We start from the raw sequence: 18,843 nt of genomic DNA, 5'->3' as shown, positions 1-18,843 counted from the left end.
CCAGAGCTGCAACAGTAAAAAGGGAGAGGGGCCCAGTGTGTGTGTGTGTGTGTGTGTGTGTGTGTGTGTGTGTGTGTGTGTGTGTGTGTGTCGGGACTCCCTGTGGTATGAGGGCAGGGCTCTTGTGTCAGATGTCTCCTGATGACTGACAGCAACAGGCCTGAGTCCTACCAGGTACCAATACACTCAGCTATCAGCAGGAAAACAAAATTTCTGGAGGTTTTTATGGTCTCACACGCAGGGTGTTCTTTATACACTGCAAAAACACAAAATCTTACATAGTAATTTTGGTCTACTTTTTAATGAAAATGTAGATTATTTCATTTATAACATTGGAAAAATGTTTTGTTAAAAGTGATGTTTTTCATAAATTAAGGAATTATTTACTTACAAGTTACTTATAAAGTTATTTTTTTCTAATCTCAAGTCTAAAAAGATATTTGTACTAAAATTAGACCAAAAATACTTGGTAAGCGTTTGAGTTTTTGCAGTGCGGATGCTCTTTATACAATGCAAAAGACATAAGTATTGTGGTCTAATTTTTAGCACACTTGAAATACGACACAACCAACTTAGAAGTAACTTTTCAGCAAGATACATGAGTTCATTTCAAGTCAATATTCCATGGTTAAGGTTCCATTATGTTATAAATGAAGTGATCTGCCAGTGTAACTTGTACTTTTTTCATCAATATTAAGGAATTATTTACTTAAAACAAGCTCCTACATCTTGCTGAAAAGTTACTTCTAAGTTAGTTTTTCCTTACTTCAAGTGTATTAAGATATCTGCACTAGAAACTAGACTAAAATAGTTGGTAAGATTTTGTGTTTTTGCAGTGTAAATTCATTCAGGTCCGTCAGAGACGTTCTCATACACTGTTAAGATTTTTATGGTGACGGTTTTACAGCTTCCCTTGCCTCTCCTTCACTATAAAGTTTGCAGTCCAGCTGTTGCTTTGGGACTGCAACACAGAACTCTGTGTATCATTTGGCTCTTCTGGAGGAACTGTCACATATTTACGGTTTATAACTTATCATGTGCTAACCACATCTCCGCCTCGTGTGCATCTGTTTCAGCATCTGCAGCCGCTTCCAGAAAACAGCAGGCTGCCCTACTAAACTGCTCCATCCGCCATGTCACCGGCTTTTCAGACATATGTTCATCTGTAAACATGGAAAATTGCCGGTGTAATCTGATTTGGAGTTGTTTACTTTTGATTCAGTTGTGCCGTGCAAGCCCGGCTGCCAGGCTGTGAATGAAGTATTGTCTGCAGACAATCTCCAATCTCTGCTGCAAGTCCACCACATGCAGGTGCTGCACCTATCAGGCACCCGTTCAGTTAATGCCGACACACTGAAGCTGGAGGGAGCATGCACCAGGATGTAAGTCATCAATTAATGAGTTAATCTAAAGCTGATTGATCTTATCGATCGACTAGCGATTAATTGATGAGCGGCCATTTTCTTAAAACCTAACTTTTCTCTAGTATCAATACGGCCGACCATTTTTTCATAACCTAAATGCTGAATTTAAAAACTGTAAATACACAAAATCTTACCAAGCATTTTGTCCAGATTCTTGTACATTAAAAATAAAAAACTAACTTATAAGTAACTTTTCACCAAGATACATGAGCTTGTTTTAAGTTAATAATTCACTAATATTAACTGGCAGATTATTTGACTTATAATTGACTTACAGTGGGATAAATGTCTTAAGTGAAGACATTTATCACTTTTTCATCAAAAGTATTGATGAAAATACTTTTTCATCAATATTAAGGAATTATTGACCTAAAACAAGATCCTATATCTTGCTGAAAAGTTACTTGTAAGTTTGTTTTCTCTTATTTCAAATGTACAAAAATTAGGCCAGAAATACTGAGTAATATTTTGTTTTTGCAGTAAAAACAAACATGTTTTTACATTTCGTGTCAGCTGTATTAAATACTGACTGAATAAACAGGAAAACTGCAGCTTTCTCACATTATTAAGCTGATTACGTATAACAAATAAGGAGCTTTTTGGGTTGTTTTATAGTAAAATAAAAGATGAAAAGAATAAAATATGTTGAACACAAATAAATTAACAGACAGATGTTCATACAGAAGAAGTCTGTTGTTGCTCTTTAAGGAATGTTAAAACTTCGCTCCATTAAAGCCATTAACTCACAACAGCCCTCAAAATCAACCGTGCGGACTGGCGCCATGTTTTTTCTCCCATCATGTTATGAATTGGCCCGTTATGCCCTCCTATCCGCATCAACTTCATAGCACATCAGTAATTTTTGAATGAGAAGCTGAAGTCGCTATAAGGTGACAACTCAAGGAGCTCACTGAATAGTTATATTTAAAAACAGAACTGAACACAGTAAATTTTCAACAAACACTGGACTCTGTTTGGGCCGTTTCTCTTTCTGCTCTGTATGTCCAGAACCAGAACCAAACGAGGAGAAGCAGCATTCAGCTTCCATGCACCACAAATTTGGAACAAACTTCCAGAAAACTGTAAAACAGCTGAAACACTGAATGCCTTTAAATCTCGACTAAAAACCTACCTGTTTAGAGTTGTATTTGAAAAGCAATCAATTACAAGTTTAGTGATGGCACTTGACTTAATGTAATGTTTTGATTGTTGATTCTATGTTGCATGACTTTGTGTTTTTGTGTTTGTTATGACCTAAAGCACTTTGAAATGTCTTGCTGCTGAAATGTGCTATACAAATAAAATTTTATTGATTGATTGATTTCTGCCTCGGCGTTCTGTTCTCTACGCTGCAGCGCAGCATACGTGCAGTGAGTAGAGCGCAAGCGCATTTAGAAGTCCGCGACATTTAGAGGTGCTGTCAGTTCAGCGTACGCGCAAAGATACGACAAAAATAAGTCAATAAATCGTTTTATATGATAACTAGATGAATCTACATATTTTGTTGTGCAGGCCCTAGCTACAGCTGCCGTGAAATACTTAACACGCCCCGTATAAAACTCGCCTCCCTGCTCCTTGATGATGGTCTGACTAGCTAGCCGCTAACTCCGGATCTCTTACAGTTGTTAATAACAACGTGTATGACAAACTAACTTTTACATCGTGATGTTTTGTGCTACAAGTATGACGAACTACCAGAACAACGGCCGCCATCTTTGTTCTGTATCAAACGGCTACGATTCAGAGTTACCAGAGGTGCCCCCTGCTGGATGGCGGCCAAATTACAACACCAATAGAAAGTAAGCCGATGTTTAATTAATAGATTGGAACTCATTTTAATAAAATAAATCATTTATGGACAATTAATAATAAGTAGATTAAATGTTTCCTTCCGTAGTGCCAGGCATTTGGTTTTCCTCTCATCAGGAGGGCATTTTCAGCTTTGACTCATGCCAGAGAGGTTAGTCGCTCACAAAGCAACAGTTTGACAGTGGCACCATGAAACAGTTGGACCGGAGAGTTCCAGTCTGCTCTGTGTTTCAGAGTAAAGCCGCCTGATGTGAAGCAGCATGTCTGCAGCCTTCGCAGGGCTGGACTCTGTTCTTTCACCCGGGAAGCTGATGGATGGTATTTGTTTAGTTACGCTGCAGTTAAGCTCAGGTCAGGGCCAAGCCAGGGCCCCCTCTCCCTCCCTCCGTCCATGTTGACTTTGGGCTCTGCTTAGAATTTTTATTTTTTTGTTTATTTATTTTTTTTAAACTCTTGAACTTTTTCCGTCCCTGGCTGCTCAGGGGGGAGAAAGCACAAGCGAAACTTTCTTCACACTGACAGGAAACCAGTCAGTGAAGCTGCTTAATGACGAGGACATTTGCAACTTGCTTTTAAAAACATTCAGAGCATTTGTGAGTTAGCCCCCTTACCTCTCACACAGTCGGTCAGCAACATGGTCTCAAAGATGAGCAGCACAATCTTCATGACGTCCATACTGTCCAAACACAGATTCATAGTCCCTAAACCAGGAAAAAACACATGTGCAGCTCTGAGATTAATAATCTTGGTGAAAGATATCATTAAAAAAGCACTATTAGCTCTTATGCAATGATTACACTACAAAAACACAAGCTCTTACCAAGTATTTCTGTCTAGACTTTACTGAAAATACCTTAGTGCATTTAAAATAAGACAAAACTAGCCTATAAGTCCATTGTCAGCATGATATGAATTTGTTTTAAATCAATCATTTCCTAATGTTGATTTAAAAAGTATAGCTCTCCTGGCAGATTATCACACTTATAACCAGACAATTTTTACATGTTATAAGTGAAATAATCTTGCAATGGAACTAGTACTATTTCATAAAGATTAGAGAATAACTGAGCTCCTATGTATTGCTGAAAAGTTATTTCTAAGTTAGTTTAGTCGTAAGTCAAGGGTAACACTATATTTGCACTAAATAAGGCCAGAAATATTTGGTAAGATTTTGCGTTTTAGCAGTATATTCCATTCATTAAAATAATCACGATTCTACCAGCGTGTATAAACATGTTCATGCCACTAAAATACACTCTTTGTTTGTGTATTTAACTGACATCATCCTTACAAAAACAGCACAAATGAACCAGAATTTCATTTTAAAATAACAAATATAAAGCATTGCATGAATATTTTAGGTGTATCCTGCAACATTATGGGGGTTTTCATGTATTTACGTTTTTGTGGCAATATAACATACCTCGTTAGTGAGTGTAGGAGGTCAGCCTTGCAGCAGTCCCCAGACAGAAACTCTTTCAGCTGAACTTCGCGCTGAGTCCATGAATAAAGCTGACAGCGGTCCGCTGTCCGCTAACAGCGCAGCATGGCTGCCTGCGGCGGGTTAATAACGGACTGTCAGGCGGTAGGTTGGAAAACGGCGACAAAACACAGTAAACACAGCCCGAAAAAGCGTGATAGCTGAGAGGAAAACCAGCGCTAGTCCGGTCCGTTGTACAGTCCACACTTCTCCTGGACAGACTGACTGTTGTGGAGTTCAGGGAGCGAAGACTTGTTGACTCTCTCACAGTTTCAGCGGCGGGCCAATCACAGCCCGCAGTCTGGCCAATCACAGTCCGTAAAACCGTCCGACCGTACGTCAACGTCGCCGCCATATTGGGAGTGGCAGCTTCGTTGCAACACACAGAGCTTTATTACTATTATTAACAAAATGTTAAAGTTTTACAACCATTAATTAACTAAGAAGGGTAGTAACTACCTACATTTACTCAATTACATTAGCTTGAGTAGATCTTTGGGGAAATAATACTTTAAAGAGTAGTTTTTACAATACAGCTCTTTTTTGCTTTTACTTGAGTAATTTTATTATGCAGTAACGTTACTTTTACTTGAGTAATATTTCTGGATACGCTACCCACTGTGAGTAGAGTCATTGAATAAACAACCAAAAATTCACCACACAATACATACTTCCAGTTTTTGTTACAGTTTCATAAGCTTTATATTGAAAGAACCTGATTCGAAAAAAAAATATATTTGTTTTTGCCTAATTTCATTGTTTTATAATTATTTATATGAATTATTTTCATTTTGGTCTTTAAAATACAAGATTTTTAAATATTAAATGACTGAAATTTTGATTGCTCAGCATGTGAGTAGTCTTTTTATGAAATGTTTCTTTTAGTCATTTTTTGGATCATTATGTTTACTTGTGTTAAATTTTTGAGAACTCTGTCCACCACTGCTGGTTAATTCACATTTAAACAAAATAGCTGAAATAAATACAGCTTAATTTCCATAACTAAAAGCTCAATAAAATCCCAAAATGAACTTGTATCATCGCATGTAAATATAATACATAAAAATTTGCATAAAAAACAGTAGTATTTTTTTATTAATAGTTTCTCATCTGTCTTGTGTTGATTTCTAAGGAGAGCTTGCCTCTAATATGGCGGACGCGGTGACATATCGTGTCTACGGAACAACAAAACCAACGAGGCATTTCTGTCCATCTCGCTGTTCATCTTTCAGTGCTCTTTATATTAAAACATTAAGCCTTAAGTACAGGTTACACAGAACAGATTTACATTACAGTAAACACAGAGTAGAAAATATTTACATCTCCGATACGCCAACCCCCGCCTCAAAATACTAGAATGCGCTGCCCCCTGCTGGCAGATTATCAGATTGACCGCAGATTAACAAACGACCGTTAATTTTCCATCTCCATGAGTTTAATTTGGAGATGTCAAGTCTTTCAAATACTTAAAAAAAAAAAAAAATACAGTGAAAATTGATGTAAAATATCTCAGATTTATTCCAAATCAGTCTTATTTTTTCTAAATGTTTTCTAAAATCCTAATATCAATTTATAATTTATACATATGTCTCACCTTCAGCTGCATCAAATGAGGAATCATGACAACACGATCAAACAGAAAAGTTATTTATTTCAATATACATCCCATTTAAAACTATATAACATTATTTATCTGTTGAATATTTTACACAGCTCTTATGGAAATGAATTAAGAGTTTTACAAAATAAGACAAAGCTCTGAAATAATAATAAAAATAACAGAATATCCCACTCTTCACTACTGCATGATTCCTTTTCTTTACATCATAGTAATAACAGTTCCATGTTATCTGCATTCTTTATAAAAGAAAAAATAGTGTTTCAGAGTTAAGTTTGTGTGTTTTTAGATGCAATGAGGGTCGCAGGGTGATTCTGAACATTTAAAGCCTGAGAAGCTGCTTCATGTCAGAGCAGAACGGACGAATTAAAAACTTCTCCTTAGTGTTAACTGGAGGCTCAAATTAGCGTCTTTTCTCAGAAAAACGTCTGATTTTTATTGTTACCAAAACAGAAATGTGTCCAAAACAACAGCAGTGTTTAAAATTTCCATACATGCAAATCCATTAGGATTACTGCCCTACTATGAATCAAAAATGAAAATTTTATAAATTTTTTACAGAAATTGAGGAATATTTAATGTAGTATACTCCAGGGGTGTTCAAAGTGTGGCTCAGGGGCCATTTCTGGCCTTGGGCTACTTTTTTGTGGGCCCCCAACTGCTGTTCAAAGAAAGATACAAATTTATTCTTTAAACTTTTTATTTTTAATAAGGTTTGAATTATTGGTGAATTAATTTGCAATGGAAAATGTTGAGTAAAACACAAAGAATTAATATTTTTATGACCAAATTTTTCTAATATGTAGAACCACTTTTACTTTTACTGAAAAGTTGACTTTGACACACCCAAATCAGCAATGATTTATTTTATTAAAGAAAAAAAGTGACCCAAATCTTGCTTTTATAAGCAAGAATAATTTCTTTAATCAAGCCCAAAAAAATCTGAAAACTGGACGCCGCTCAAAGATTTCAATCAGTGAATAATTTCATTTTCTTTGACATTTTTCTTCATAAAATGAACTTTTATTAAAACTATTTCAACCGACTACAACCTGCTGCTAACATTCAGAATAATCAGCTTTGCATGTTACTACTGTTGTGTCTGTTGGTTTATTTTACTCTGTTACATTTCACAGTAAATTTTTAGTATAATTTATACCAGAATTAGTTTTTATTTTGCTGTTATTTTGAACACAAATGTTTCTGAAAGAAAAATGTCTGCAACCAAAATATCAGAGGTCTGTTTCATCGTGTGCAGAAGCGTCGCAGTCAACAATATTGCACCAATAAAGCGATGAGGAAGTGAAGAAAGATGGGCAGCCCTGTAATCCTGCAAGGCTACACCTGAGAGTTTGAGCTCCAAAAGGTCAAAGGTTGACCTTAGTGAAGGGATGCACTGCAAAAACACAAAATCCTACCGAGGATTTTTGGTCGAGTTCCTACTGCAAATATCCCACTGCATATCAGGGCCAACGTTCTACAATAAATAAAAATGAAAAAAGGAGGAGGAGTAAATTTCAAAGACAAATTCTGAAATTTTGAGCTTAATTTCTGAAATTACTGACATTTTTTAAGCCAATTTTAACTTTTCAAACTCAGAAATTTCAGCGTTTTTCACAGAAAATGTTTGACATTTCAAACTGAAACTTCTGAGGTTTTTTTCGTAAAAAAATTACTGAGATTAATCTCAGAAATTGATTTTATTTTCTAGATAATTTCCAACTTTTCAACTAAGAAATGTGTAATTTTTTTTTATAAGATTACTGAAATTAATCTCAGAATTTCTGCTTTTTCTCGGAAATGTACTCCTCAGTTTTTCTGTCAGTCCTCAGCGGCCCTAATCGCAAATATCTTAGTACATGTAAAAAAAAGACATCAAGTAATTTAGAAGCAGCTTTTCTGCAAGATGTAAGAGTTTGTTTTAAGTCAATAATTCCTTACTAGTGATGAAAAAGTTCTAGTCTTGCAGCTGCAAGAGTCCTGACTAAAACAAAAAGAGATCAACATATCAGTCCAGTTCTGAGATCGTTGCATTGGCTCCCAGTTGCTAAAAGAATAGAATTTAAAATCTCTTTATTGGTGTATAAAACTCTACACAACAAAACCCCAGATTATATTACGGATCTACTCCAGCCCTACATACCTCACAGACCTTTAAGATCAACTGAGTCAAACCTATTAGTCGTTCCGAGAGTTAGAACAAAATACGGGGAAGCAGCTTTTAGTTTTTATGCTCCAGCCCTCTGGAATAAGCTTCCGGCTCACTGCAAATCTGCCCCAACTTTGAGTTTATTTAAAACAAGGTTAAAAACATTTCTATTTGAAGTTGCCTATTCTTGAATTATTTTTTTTTTTTTTGTGTGTTTCTTGTCTGATTGGTATTGTTTCTCTGTAAAAGCACTTTGAATTGTCTTTGACTGAAAGGTGCTATATAAATAAAATTGCCTTGCCTTGCCTTGCCTAGTACTACTGGCAGATTATTTAATTCATAACAAGACATTTTCCCATGTTTTAAGTGAAACAATCTCCTACTGGATCTATTATTTTTCATCAATATTAAGGAATTACTGACTTAAAACAAGCTCTTATAGAAATACTCGGTCCATACTAGTCCAAAATACTCGGTAAGACTTTATGTTTTTTCTCAGTGCAGCAAACTCGAAGCTAAGTTTCGATCCAGACCTCGTCTCCCAAACACAGACATTCATCACGTTAGAAAAGACCAAACTCCTCACAAAGCTCATATCAAAAGATTCCTGTGTTTCAGTTTCAGCCTGCTGAGTTTGTTTGGTGGCTCCATTGCTTGCAGACAGAATCATTATTTACATGTTGGTTTGACTTACATTCGTCTGATCCGACCCGTAAGGCTGGGCGACAAATCGATTTGATCGATTAATCCGATTTTTGGCTTCTGAAGATTTATTTTTTGGGAAATCTGGATTTTTTTTTTACCAATGCGTTCCTGGGGTTTCTATAGTTCAGAGATGAGCCAGGGCGGCCATCTTGTTTGATAAGCGCATTTTAAAGCTTCTTTTTATTTGGATTTTGAATTCAGTTCAACTCTACGATGAAATATTAGGGCCAGGCTACAGTTTCATTTAAAATTAAGGTCATAAAATTACCAGAATAAAGTCGTACAACAATAAAGTTGAAGTATTACTAGAATAAAGATGTAATTTTAGAAGGATCAAGTTGTAATTTAATGAAAACTCTGGCATGAAAAGAAACAATTAAGTGAAGTTATACTTTAGTATCGGTTTTAGATATGAAAATAATGAATTTTTTTAACATGTCAGCATTAAATTATTGTCAGTAGCAGGACTTTGAAATTAATGTTTCTATTTCGAACAACAAACTGATCCTGATAAATAGAAGTGTTTTTTTCTCATTAAAATGTATTTTCCTGTAATTTCAAGATGCTCTTTTGGTAAAATTGTCATTATTCTGCTAACATTATATAATTCTCATAATTTAAAAACATTTTGTAGCCTGGCTCTGACATTCTGTCGTACAGCTTGCAGAAGAGATGATTGAAATAAAAACATTTATTTATCATTTAGGGGAAAAAAAATTGAGATCTGAGATTAAATTTTCAAGCTGTCTCGCCCAGCTCCACTGATCTGAGTTCTGTTGGAGCGCCGGTACCGGGACAGATGTGGGAAGCTCACAGAAGTAAACAGGAAGCTTCATTATTCACACCTGCAGAAGGGAAAAGTGTTCTGATTCTGTGGAGCAGACTGCAGAGCGTCTGGACCTCCAGTTCTGCTGACGCCTCGGCGTTCCTACAATCAGACCCGAGGTTCTCGCCTGGACTCTCCGCTCCCTGCGGCTGAGGTCAGCGACTACAATCATGACCTTTAAGGTTTCTCTGGAGCACTGTGGAGTGAATCTGTCCGTTGCATATTATGCTCTTGGAGCAGACGGTGTGCTTTTTGGTTCTGACCTGGGATCAGATGGCGGGCTTGTCGCTGTAGAAAGGCGTGACATGAAACATGTAGCAGTGGGTGCAGACCCGGACGGGCTTCACCTGGCCGTACCGCGGCAGCGGAGCCGAGTGGGACGAGCAGCGGGAGCAGAAGATCTGAGGAGAGAGAGAGAGTGAAATGTTGAGCCAGTGTTTTTCACAGTGGTGGCCACAGGAGGGCGCTGCAAAACTGGAAGGAAGGTGAGGAAAAAAATGGAAAAATAAATAAAAAAATTTATCTAATACATATTTTAATCATTTTTTATTACGAGAAAGTTAATCTATATCTGAATCATTACATAAAAGAAAAAAACATCCATCTGGTTTCTGGCAATGAGTTAATCTGATTTTAGTATCTGGAAAATGAGCCGTTCCAGAAACCTCCGGAGTTCGTTACCTAGCAACCCCAGCCAAGCCCATCCCCGTTACCTAGCAACCCCAGGCAAGCACAGCTCCATTACCTAGCAACCCAAGCTAAGCTCCAGAATGTCTGGTCTGCAGGTTTCATCATTAAATAATACGTTACAGTAAAACAATTCATATAAATAATTACAGGATAATAAAATTAGGCAAAAGAAACATTTTTCCAAATCGTGTTCTTTCAACGTAAAGCTTATGAAACTTTTTTCCAATGGCTGCTGGAAAAGACAAGTGTTTTGTTGTTGACTTGTCATCCAGAAAACACCTGCTGGATTCTTGTTGGTTGTGCAGGAGGCTCCACTTCTGATTTTCAAAGATGTACGGTTGTGTAATTGCTCATTTGTTTGCAGCCATTTTCATGTGTCAGTTGAGTTGGGGGCGTGGCCTGTAGCAGCTTACTTCTATTTAAAGTGACAGATGACCTAAAACAGCTCATTCTGAAAATAAGTCAAGACTATAATCTCATTGTCTAAGAATAATTTTGTGCAAAATAATAATAAATATGTTTGTATAGGCCATAGACCTATCCTAACCTTGTCAAAGAAGCATTATAGGTCACATTTTAAAAATATAAGTCAAAATAACTTTTTTGTGCAAAACCCTCCCAACTAAAATCAGAATGCATGAGGTAGCATTTATGCTAAACGAATGTAATAATAACTGAATAGTGAATAAAAGTGAGAAAAAAACCCATTTATTTTAAAAAACAAATATTTTGGGTTTGGAAAGGAAGATCGTGTCCAGAAGCTAATGCTACTTGGGGGCCCTGCTTGGGAACATTAAGCTACACGTTAGCTAGGGAGCTAACAGGAAGTCCTAACCTTTCCACAGCTCCTACAGTGATGCTTCCTGCGAATGACGGTGAAGGGAGCCTTGCAGGCAATGCAGGAGTTGCAGGCGTCGTCGGGGACCCAGTCTGGAGGATCTGCAGGGGAAAGGAAGAGAAAACGTGCAGCAGAAACGCCACCAGCTGAGAGGAAGACGAAGAGGAGCGCGCCGACAGCGACGCTTATAGTTTGTGGATCTGCTGACCTTCGAACTGTCCCTCCCGGGCTTTGGCTGCCAGTTCTGATGAAGAAATAGTTTCCTGACAGAGAGCACAATCCTCCAGCACCGCACTGCGCAGAACGGGGCCTACTGGGCATCACAGGGGACACGTTTTAAACAGCTGCACTTAGTTCATGATTGAGAAGGCCTACACTGCAAAAACACTACATCTTACCAAGTATTTTTTGTCCAGTTTCAGTGCAAATACCTTAGTACAAGATAACTTAAAAGTATCTTTTCAGCAAGATTTAGGAGCTTGTTTTAAGTTAACAATTCCTTAATAAAAACAAGTTCTAGTTACACTGGCAGATTATTTCACTTATAACAAGACGAAGCTCTTATATCTTGCTGAAAATGTACTTGTAAGTTAGTTTCGTCTTTTTAAGTGTACGAAGATATTTGCACTAGAAACTAGACCAATGTACTCCTTTGGGAAAAAGGATAAAAATAACCAAAACAATCTCTAAATGTTGCTCTCACAAAGTTTTCTGGCATTTAGCAAATAGAAATGATGTTAGTAAATCTAACCAACCTAAAACAAGAAATGTTTGGTCTGATTTAGCTTCAGACAGCAAGAAAAAAATATCTCTTTTTATTAAGCATATGAAAATATCTGGTTTCAACTGCAAATAATATTTTCCAATTTTGATTTTGGATTTTTGAGAACTTTATTACAAAACTGTGCAGTTTGAATATCCAGCACTTTCAAAAACTTTATACAGAAATTAAGCACTTTTCCAAAGTTTCCTTTCCCCCATCTTTAATATCCAAACACGTTTTCCTCCATGGCACTGAATGTAAAATATTAATCCATTCCTCACCCTTCTTTTGCTTATCGTTGTCTCCTTGCTCGCACTTTGTCGCCATTACTTCGAAGAGAGTCTTCAGGATGCTTCGCAGGTCGCTGGCGTAGTTGGTCTGCAGCTGATCGGCGACGCCTGCATCACACAGAAACATCGATGCATCATGTACGACCCGGAGGCTCGTGCCGCTGCCGCTCAGAGAGGGAGGAACTTCACCTGATATGCAAACGAAGAGACGGTGGATGAGGTCACTGCTGCTGTGGAACCGGGAGCGGATCTTGCTCCTCGCTGCAACCCTGGAGTCCTGCAGGGCCAGCCTGATCTCCTGCTGGTCCAGGTCCTCCGAAGTCCCTGAGCTCGGAGTCAGGCTGCTGACGGGGCTGAACAAGAAATGCAAAATTAACTTTTTAATCTGAAGAATGATCTGATCCTGCATAAACTTTGCTGTTACTGCGTCCGAAACCCCAAAGACACTGAACTTTGACATTTATAGCTTCAATTGGCGACTGAAACTGATTTAGGGCTGAAACGATTAATCAATGAATCATGATTAATCAGATTAATCAATTACTGAAATGATCTTCAACTAATTTCGTAATTGGTTAATCATTAACTGGAGTATTCACAGTTAAAAAAATTCAATTTGCTAACAGAAAAATATATTTAGAGTAGTAATTAAAACTAGAGTAGTTTTAATTACTAGAGTAGTTACTAGACATGTAAAAAAATATATACAACTACATTTAAAATAAATAAATCTTTGTAAAAACTCCTCTCAGTTCAAATTCTGTAAATAAATTAAAAAATCTGATAATAAGTAACTTTTGTTATTAATTTATGAATCAGTTAAAGCAACAATCATTCAATCAATCTACAAATAATTACACTAAATGCACTGAAGGAATGTTGTGTTGTTGCATTTTAGATTTATTTTCTTATTTAAAATGGAATTGAATTGTTTATGTGCATATAAAGGATGAAATGAAAAATCAGCAGATTGTGGTGGTTTATTATCCAACTAATTGTCAGAACAATTGCTAACTAAAATAATCGATAGGAGCATTAAATCTGAGTAGACACATTTATTTAGCAGGGACAGGAAGTTGTTACCTTGGAGTGTAAGCACTGCTCGACAGACTACATGTGGTGACCGACACACTGTCGCAGTCACTACCTGACACAGAGCTGAGGGGCGACTTCTGAAAACTAAAAACAACCAAAAGAACAAACAGAAATAAAGAAGGATACGACTGATAATTGGTCAAATAAAGAGCGGAGTGTTATAAATCAAAATAAAAGTGAAATAATGAGACAACAAAAAAGGACGGAAAGAAAAATGTGGCGCCTTATTTATGCACTGCAAAAACACAAAGTCTTAGCAAGTATTTTGCTCTGTAGATTCTAGTGCAAATACCGTAGTTTACCTGAAAAAATTAACCTACAAGTAACGTTTCAGCAAGACATAGAAGCTTGTTTTAAGGCAATAATTCCTTAATATTAATTTTAAAAAAGTTCTACTTCCACTACCAGATTATTTGACAAGTAGGGCTGGACAAAAAGGTAATAACAACTAACTCACTCATGCCGTGGTTACCTAGCAACAACTTGTTGAGTATCGTACGCAGCAGCAGTTTCAGGTTCCCCCACTGTGCCTCATAACTGCTTAAAAATAAAACTGAACAGCTTGGAGTGAAAATTGGATAAAACTGGAAACCAGTTTAGCCATATTTCTGATATTTGAAACAAAAAAACTCTAGACTGATGTGAAGTTTTTCAGCCACATCGTCCGGGCCTACTGATATCACTCTGGACCTGGGAACCCAAAGAACGCATCGGTGAAGTAAAAAAAAAATACAGATTTTCAAAAAAATTACATTTTCAAAGCCAAAACTTTGATTAATTGCTGAAGCTAAACAAAAATACTTGGTAAAACGTTGTGTTTTTGTAGTGAGATAGGTTGAATTTTCCTACTGAAACAAACCTGGAGCATCTCCTGATGTCCTCCTTGGGCTCCTTATTGTCTATCCTGTCGTTGTCCAGGTCGTTCTCTCGCTGCCGGGCTTCGCCGGCTTGCTGCTTCCTGTCGTGGCTCAGTTGGCGGCTGAACGTTGACGCTCCCTGGCCTCCTCTGGAGCCCCGTCCTGGAGCCACCAGGCACTTGTCACAGAGCAGCGAATCTGAGCCCTCCGCCGGCGGATCCCCAGGGCGGCGGGCGGACGGGGGAGTCTGCTGGGCGAGCTCGCCCTTAGCGAACCGCTGGTGGGCGCGCGGCGGCAGCTGGCAGGCGGCGGACTGGATGACGGCGCTGGACGCCGGCGTCTTGCAGTGTTTGTCCAGACCCAGAGCCAGGCCCAGCTCCAAGCCGGCGGTATCCGAGGCGACGCCGCCGTCGTCGTGAGCGTCCTCGCAGCTCCCGCAGCACACGCAGGAGTTCAGCAGACAGTGAGTGGCCACTAGGGGGCCGCAGGGCTCGATCTCGGATGCAGCGGGCCGGGGCAGCAGCAGCTTGTCCACGGCCAGCTCCGTCAGGCTGGGCGAGTGCGGATTGAAGATGACGGTAGCCGACAGCTTCATCCCGCCCATGCGGTGGGCGATGACCTCTGCCGTTTCCGACGCAGTGCCCTCTAACCCCCTGTCCCAGCCGTTGCTGTAAGGCAGCGGCTCATTGCCGGGGGCGTGGGAGCAGAGGGGGCGCTTTGCCGCGGGACATGGCTGCTCCGACGTTGTCGCAGAGCTCCATCCGTTGATACCGGAACCGGGTCCGGATTTCTGCTGCATGGGAGGCGTCGATCCCTTAGGCAGGGCTGGACAATAAATCAATGATCAATGTTAACACATAATATATCTGATGGAATATTCACTGAACAGACTTTACTTTTTTTCACATAATTTCAAGACGTCCTGGTGAAATTGCACCTTTTTTCTGTTATTATTATGATAAAATTCTCATAATTAAACACGACTTCTCATAGCTTCAGCCTAAAATTTACCTGCAAAATTTACAAAAGGGACAAAAAAAAAGATTTTCTTTCCTTTGTAATTTCTCTTTTTTAAAAATACTGCAAGTAAAAAAATCTGAGATTTTATTTTTAAGCTGTATTGTCCAGCCACAGAATAAAGTAGCAATTTTATGAGAACTCTGGTATAAAAATAAATTAATTTTCAAAGTTTTTTTCTCATTTAAGTAAATTTTTTTTTGTAATTTCAAGATGTTCTGGTAAAACTGCATCTTATTTCTGTTAATATTATGACAGTATTTAGTAGTTAACATAAATTCTAAAACTCAGTCGTATAACTCACAGAGGGACTGAAAACATTTTCTAGAGAAAAACATTAGATTGGAACTGGTTCTGGTAGGTTTCATTTACCTTTAGGAGACACGATGCAGCTGCCGTCTCCTGCCGCGTCGACGTCCTCCATGAAGAAAACCCGATCCTCCTCCTCCACGTAGAGGCCGGTTCTGATCCGGTTCGCCGCCATCCTGCGTGGTGACGCCTGCGTGCTGGAGGCGCCGCTGGAGCCGGCGGGCTCCGCCCTGCTGGGCCGGCGGGCCGGGGACTGGCCCTGGCTGGGTGGGGACAGTAGCGTGGACATTTCGTCCCCCACCCTGTACACCATCATGTTGAGCTGCTCCAGCTCCTCCTCGTCGTACTGCATGGAGCAGGCCAGCTCCGCCTCCTCCGCCTCCTCGCACAGCAGGCCCTGCTCCGGCTCCTCCTCGCCGTTCTGGGTTTCCACCTCCTCCCAGCCGTTCTCCACCTCCGCCAACTCCTCGTCCTTATCAGGGGAGACGAACACGGGGAGCGGGTCCTCTTCCCCGCCGCCCTCCCCGTTGGAGGCGTCGTTGGCGAGGCTGTGGGAAGACGGGTTCTCCTGGACCGGAACCGGGATGCCGTTTGAGGCCAGCTCCCCGTCCTGGGAGATGCACAGGTTCTTCTCCAGAGTCAGCAGCTCCTCCTCAGTCAGAGTCTGCAGGAGATCTCTGCAGGAGGAACCACAACAAACTTAGGCTGCGTTCACACTGCAGCCTGAAGTGACCCAAATACCATTTTTCAGTTTTAAAGCACCTGAATCTGATGTTTTCATGACAGTCTGAACAAAACAGATCGGATTTTTTGGAATGCGACCCAGGCCATTTGGATGCTTATTACTGATTACCGATCTTTAAAAATCGTGACCTGCTGATTCTGATTTTGGCAGATACCAATTCTGTTATTTGAAATGTTGCTAAATAAAGCAAGAAAGTCACTGAGTTGGGAAAAGTGGGGTGACTATTGTTAACTACAAACATGCAACATGAGCTGGTGGGCAACTGGCAGATTATTTCACTTATGACATGGGAAAAATGTCTTGTTACAAGTGAAATAATCAGCCAGTGAAACAAGTTATTTTTCTTCGATATTAAGGAAATATTTACTTAAAACAAGCTCATATTTCTTGCTGAAAGTTATTTTTCTCTTCTTTCAAGTGTAATCAGATATTTGCGCTGGAAACTAAAGAAAACTTACTGGTTTGTGCTTTTGCAGTGAAATTTGTATAGTTTTTTAAATATGCAGGCCTTTTGAAGATGAGGCCCTTAAAGCTCTGTGACAAAGACGGATGGATCTCTTCATGGATTTACCTGATTTTCTTCAATAAAGTGCGAAAAGGCCTGAAGAGCTCCGACATGTCCTCAGATTTCCGGTCGAGGTTAAGAGGTCCCTCAGGATAAACGACCAGCCCGCTGAAAGCATGAGCAGCGTCCTGTGAGACGAAGGTGGGACGGAGCGGAAAACATCGACAGGAAAACGGGAATGCTTACCAAACAATGGCCAGTCTGGGAATGGTAAACATCAGAGCAGGTTCGTAGTCATCGATCATGTCCTGGGTGAGGTAGCCCAGCCGGAGCGCCCTGAAGGGGACGGAGACACCGTCAGATTCTGACTGACTCAAGAGATTATTGGAGGATGATTTTCTACTGCAAACTCACCGTTCAACAGTTTCACAGAAGAGGACAATCACCTCCTGCTGCATGTCGTATTCTTTGGGACTTTTCACAGGCACCATGGCTGACACGTAGCTGAAACAGAAGAAGAAGAAGCGTTAGGCTAAAAATGTTCAAAACTTGGCAAAAATGTTTCTTTAGTTCTGATGGAAACATTTAAAGGGGTGAAGGGTGATACACAGTCGCTGTGTTTGCACAAAGATTTGTCAATATTCCACTAATGTAAAAAAAAAAAATACAATTTTGCAATTATGGTGTTTCCATTAAAAAAGAAACACAAATTAAAAATCAAACATGAATAAGTTTGTTCACGCAAACTTATTCATGTTTGCATGAATCAATGATTAAAAATCAGGCAGCTCCATCATATTCCTACCACTTCCTGTTGTCTTCTTCATCGTTTTTTTTCCAGTAGAAATAACCTGTTATTGATCACAATTCGTGTTATGCAAAAAAAAAAGTGTATCCATTGTAGTTTTGCAAAATACGCTAATTTCAAAATGGCTGAAAAATCACTTCAAGCATTTCATCAAAAAACGTGAGATTTTATTCGCAATTGTCGTGTTTCCTTTAAGCAAATTTATTTCAGTATTTCCAATTTGTGCAATTATATTGTGATTGGAAACGCAGCGACTGATTAGGCATGAGTTACAACATTTAATTTCCCTTTGGGATTAATAAAGTATTTCTGAATTTGAACTGAATAACATTCTGACCACAGAGGAGTAAACTGGGTTAGACTATGTCCAGAACTGCATCTCTGGGGCGCGTCCAATGTGTATTGATGGATTTATCAGAAATCCATCATGGCTGAAACAGTTGTTTGGTGAAGATGTAGCTTCAGGACAAAACACGGGATGCTTGGGTCATTCCTCTGACATCTATTTAAGTAAAACATAGACACAACTTGGAACTTTTCTATAGCATTTTTACACCCAAACACAGAGCATGAGGTGTAAATCTGGCCTCCAAATTCCTTGCATTTCAATCCAACCAAGCGTCAGTCGGATGTTTTGGGAAAACAAGTCGGAATTTGGGAGTTTCCGTCTCCCAAATTCCAGAACTTAATGAACATCTAACATTTTTGTGTCTTCAAAGGTCCAACAGTGTCCATACCTTCATATAGATCATTTATTGTGATAAATTTATTGTGATACACATTTTAATTCATTGTCATCACAATGAACTGCAACCAATTATGTCTAACACTGCCCGTATTGCTGCGATTGCTAGTTTTGCTATTTTCTTCACTGTTGATTCAATGAGAGCATCAATACATATCAATACATTTGAA

At 39.0% G+C, this 18,843-nt stretch overlaps 2 protein-coding genes across 4 annotated transcripts in view; both read right to left on the bottom strand.

Moving 5' to 3' along the window:
* LOC106956959 (fibroblast growth factor receptor-like 1) overlaps window positions 1-4,975 on the bottom strand; it is a 46,108-nt gene extending 41,133 nt beyond the window's left edge. The window contains exons 1-2 of the mRNA XM_015048098.1: window positions 4,657-4,975; window positions 3,845-3,934 (exon numbers count right to left, since the gene is read on the bottom strand). Of these exons, the coding sequence (XP_014903584.1) occupies window positions 3,845-3,929 (85 nt within the window). The 5' untranslated portion in view covers window positions 3,930-3,934; window positions 4,657-4,975. The remainder of the gene's footprint in view (window positions 1-3,844; window positions 3,935-4,656) is intronic.
* A 4,096-nt stretch (window positions 4,976-9,071) lies between these two features.
* Window positions 9,072-18,843, bottom strand: part of zfyve28 (zinc finger, FYVE domain containing 28) — a 29,245-nt gene continuing 19,473 nt past the window's right edge. Inside the window, exons 5-15 of one of the 3 annotated variants that reach the window (XM_015048099.1) lie at window positions 17,535-17,624; window positions 17,367-17,456; window positions 17,187-17,288; window positions 15,934-16,547; window positions 14,547-15,369; window positions 13,676-13,771; window positions 12,782-12,945; window positions 12,584-12,700; window positions 11,748-11,852; window positions 11,537-11,640; window positions 9,072-10,412 (exon numbers count right to left, since the gene is read on the bottom strand). In XM_015048099.1, coding sequence (XP_014903585.1) covers window positions 10,281-10,412; window positions 11,537-11,640; window positions 11,748-11,852; window positions 12,584-12,700; window positions 12,782-12,945; window positions 13,676-13,771; window positions 14,547-15,369; window positions 15,934-16,547; window positions 17,187-17,288; window positions 17,367-17,456; window positions 17,535-17,624 — 2,437 coding nt within the window. In that variant the 3' untranslated portion in view covers window positions 9,072-10,280. The remainder of the gene's footprint in view (window positions 10,413-11,536; window positions 11,641-11,747; window positions 11,853-12,583; window positions 12,701-12,781; window positions 12,946-13,675; window positions 13,772-14,546; window positions 15,370-15,933; window positions 16,548-17,186; window positions 17,289-17,366; window positions 17,457-17,534; window positions 17,625-18,843) is intronic. The other 2 variants (XM_015048100.1, XM_015048101.1) reach the window with 2 other exon arrangements.

This window comes from Poecilia latipinna, unplaced genomic scaffold, assembly GCF_001443285.1.
Source record: "Poecilia latipinna isolate Pla-1442-1.1 unplaced genomic scaffold, P_latipinna-1.0 Scaffold860, whole genome shotgun sequence".
In the NCBI taxonomy this organism is placed as follows: Eukaryota; Metazoa; Chordata; class Actinopteri; order Cyprinodontiformes; family Poeciliidae; genus Poecilia; species Poecilia latipinna.
The sequence above is the reverse complement of the archived record's forward strand: the minus strand, read 5'-3'. Positions and strand labels throughout refer to the sequence as shown.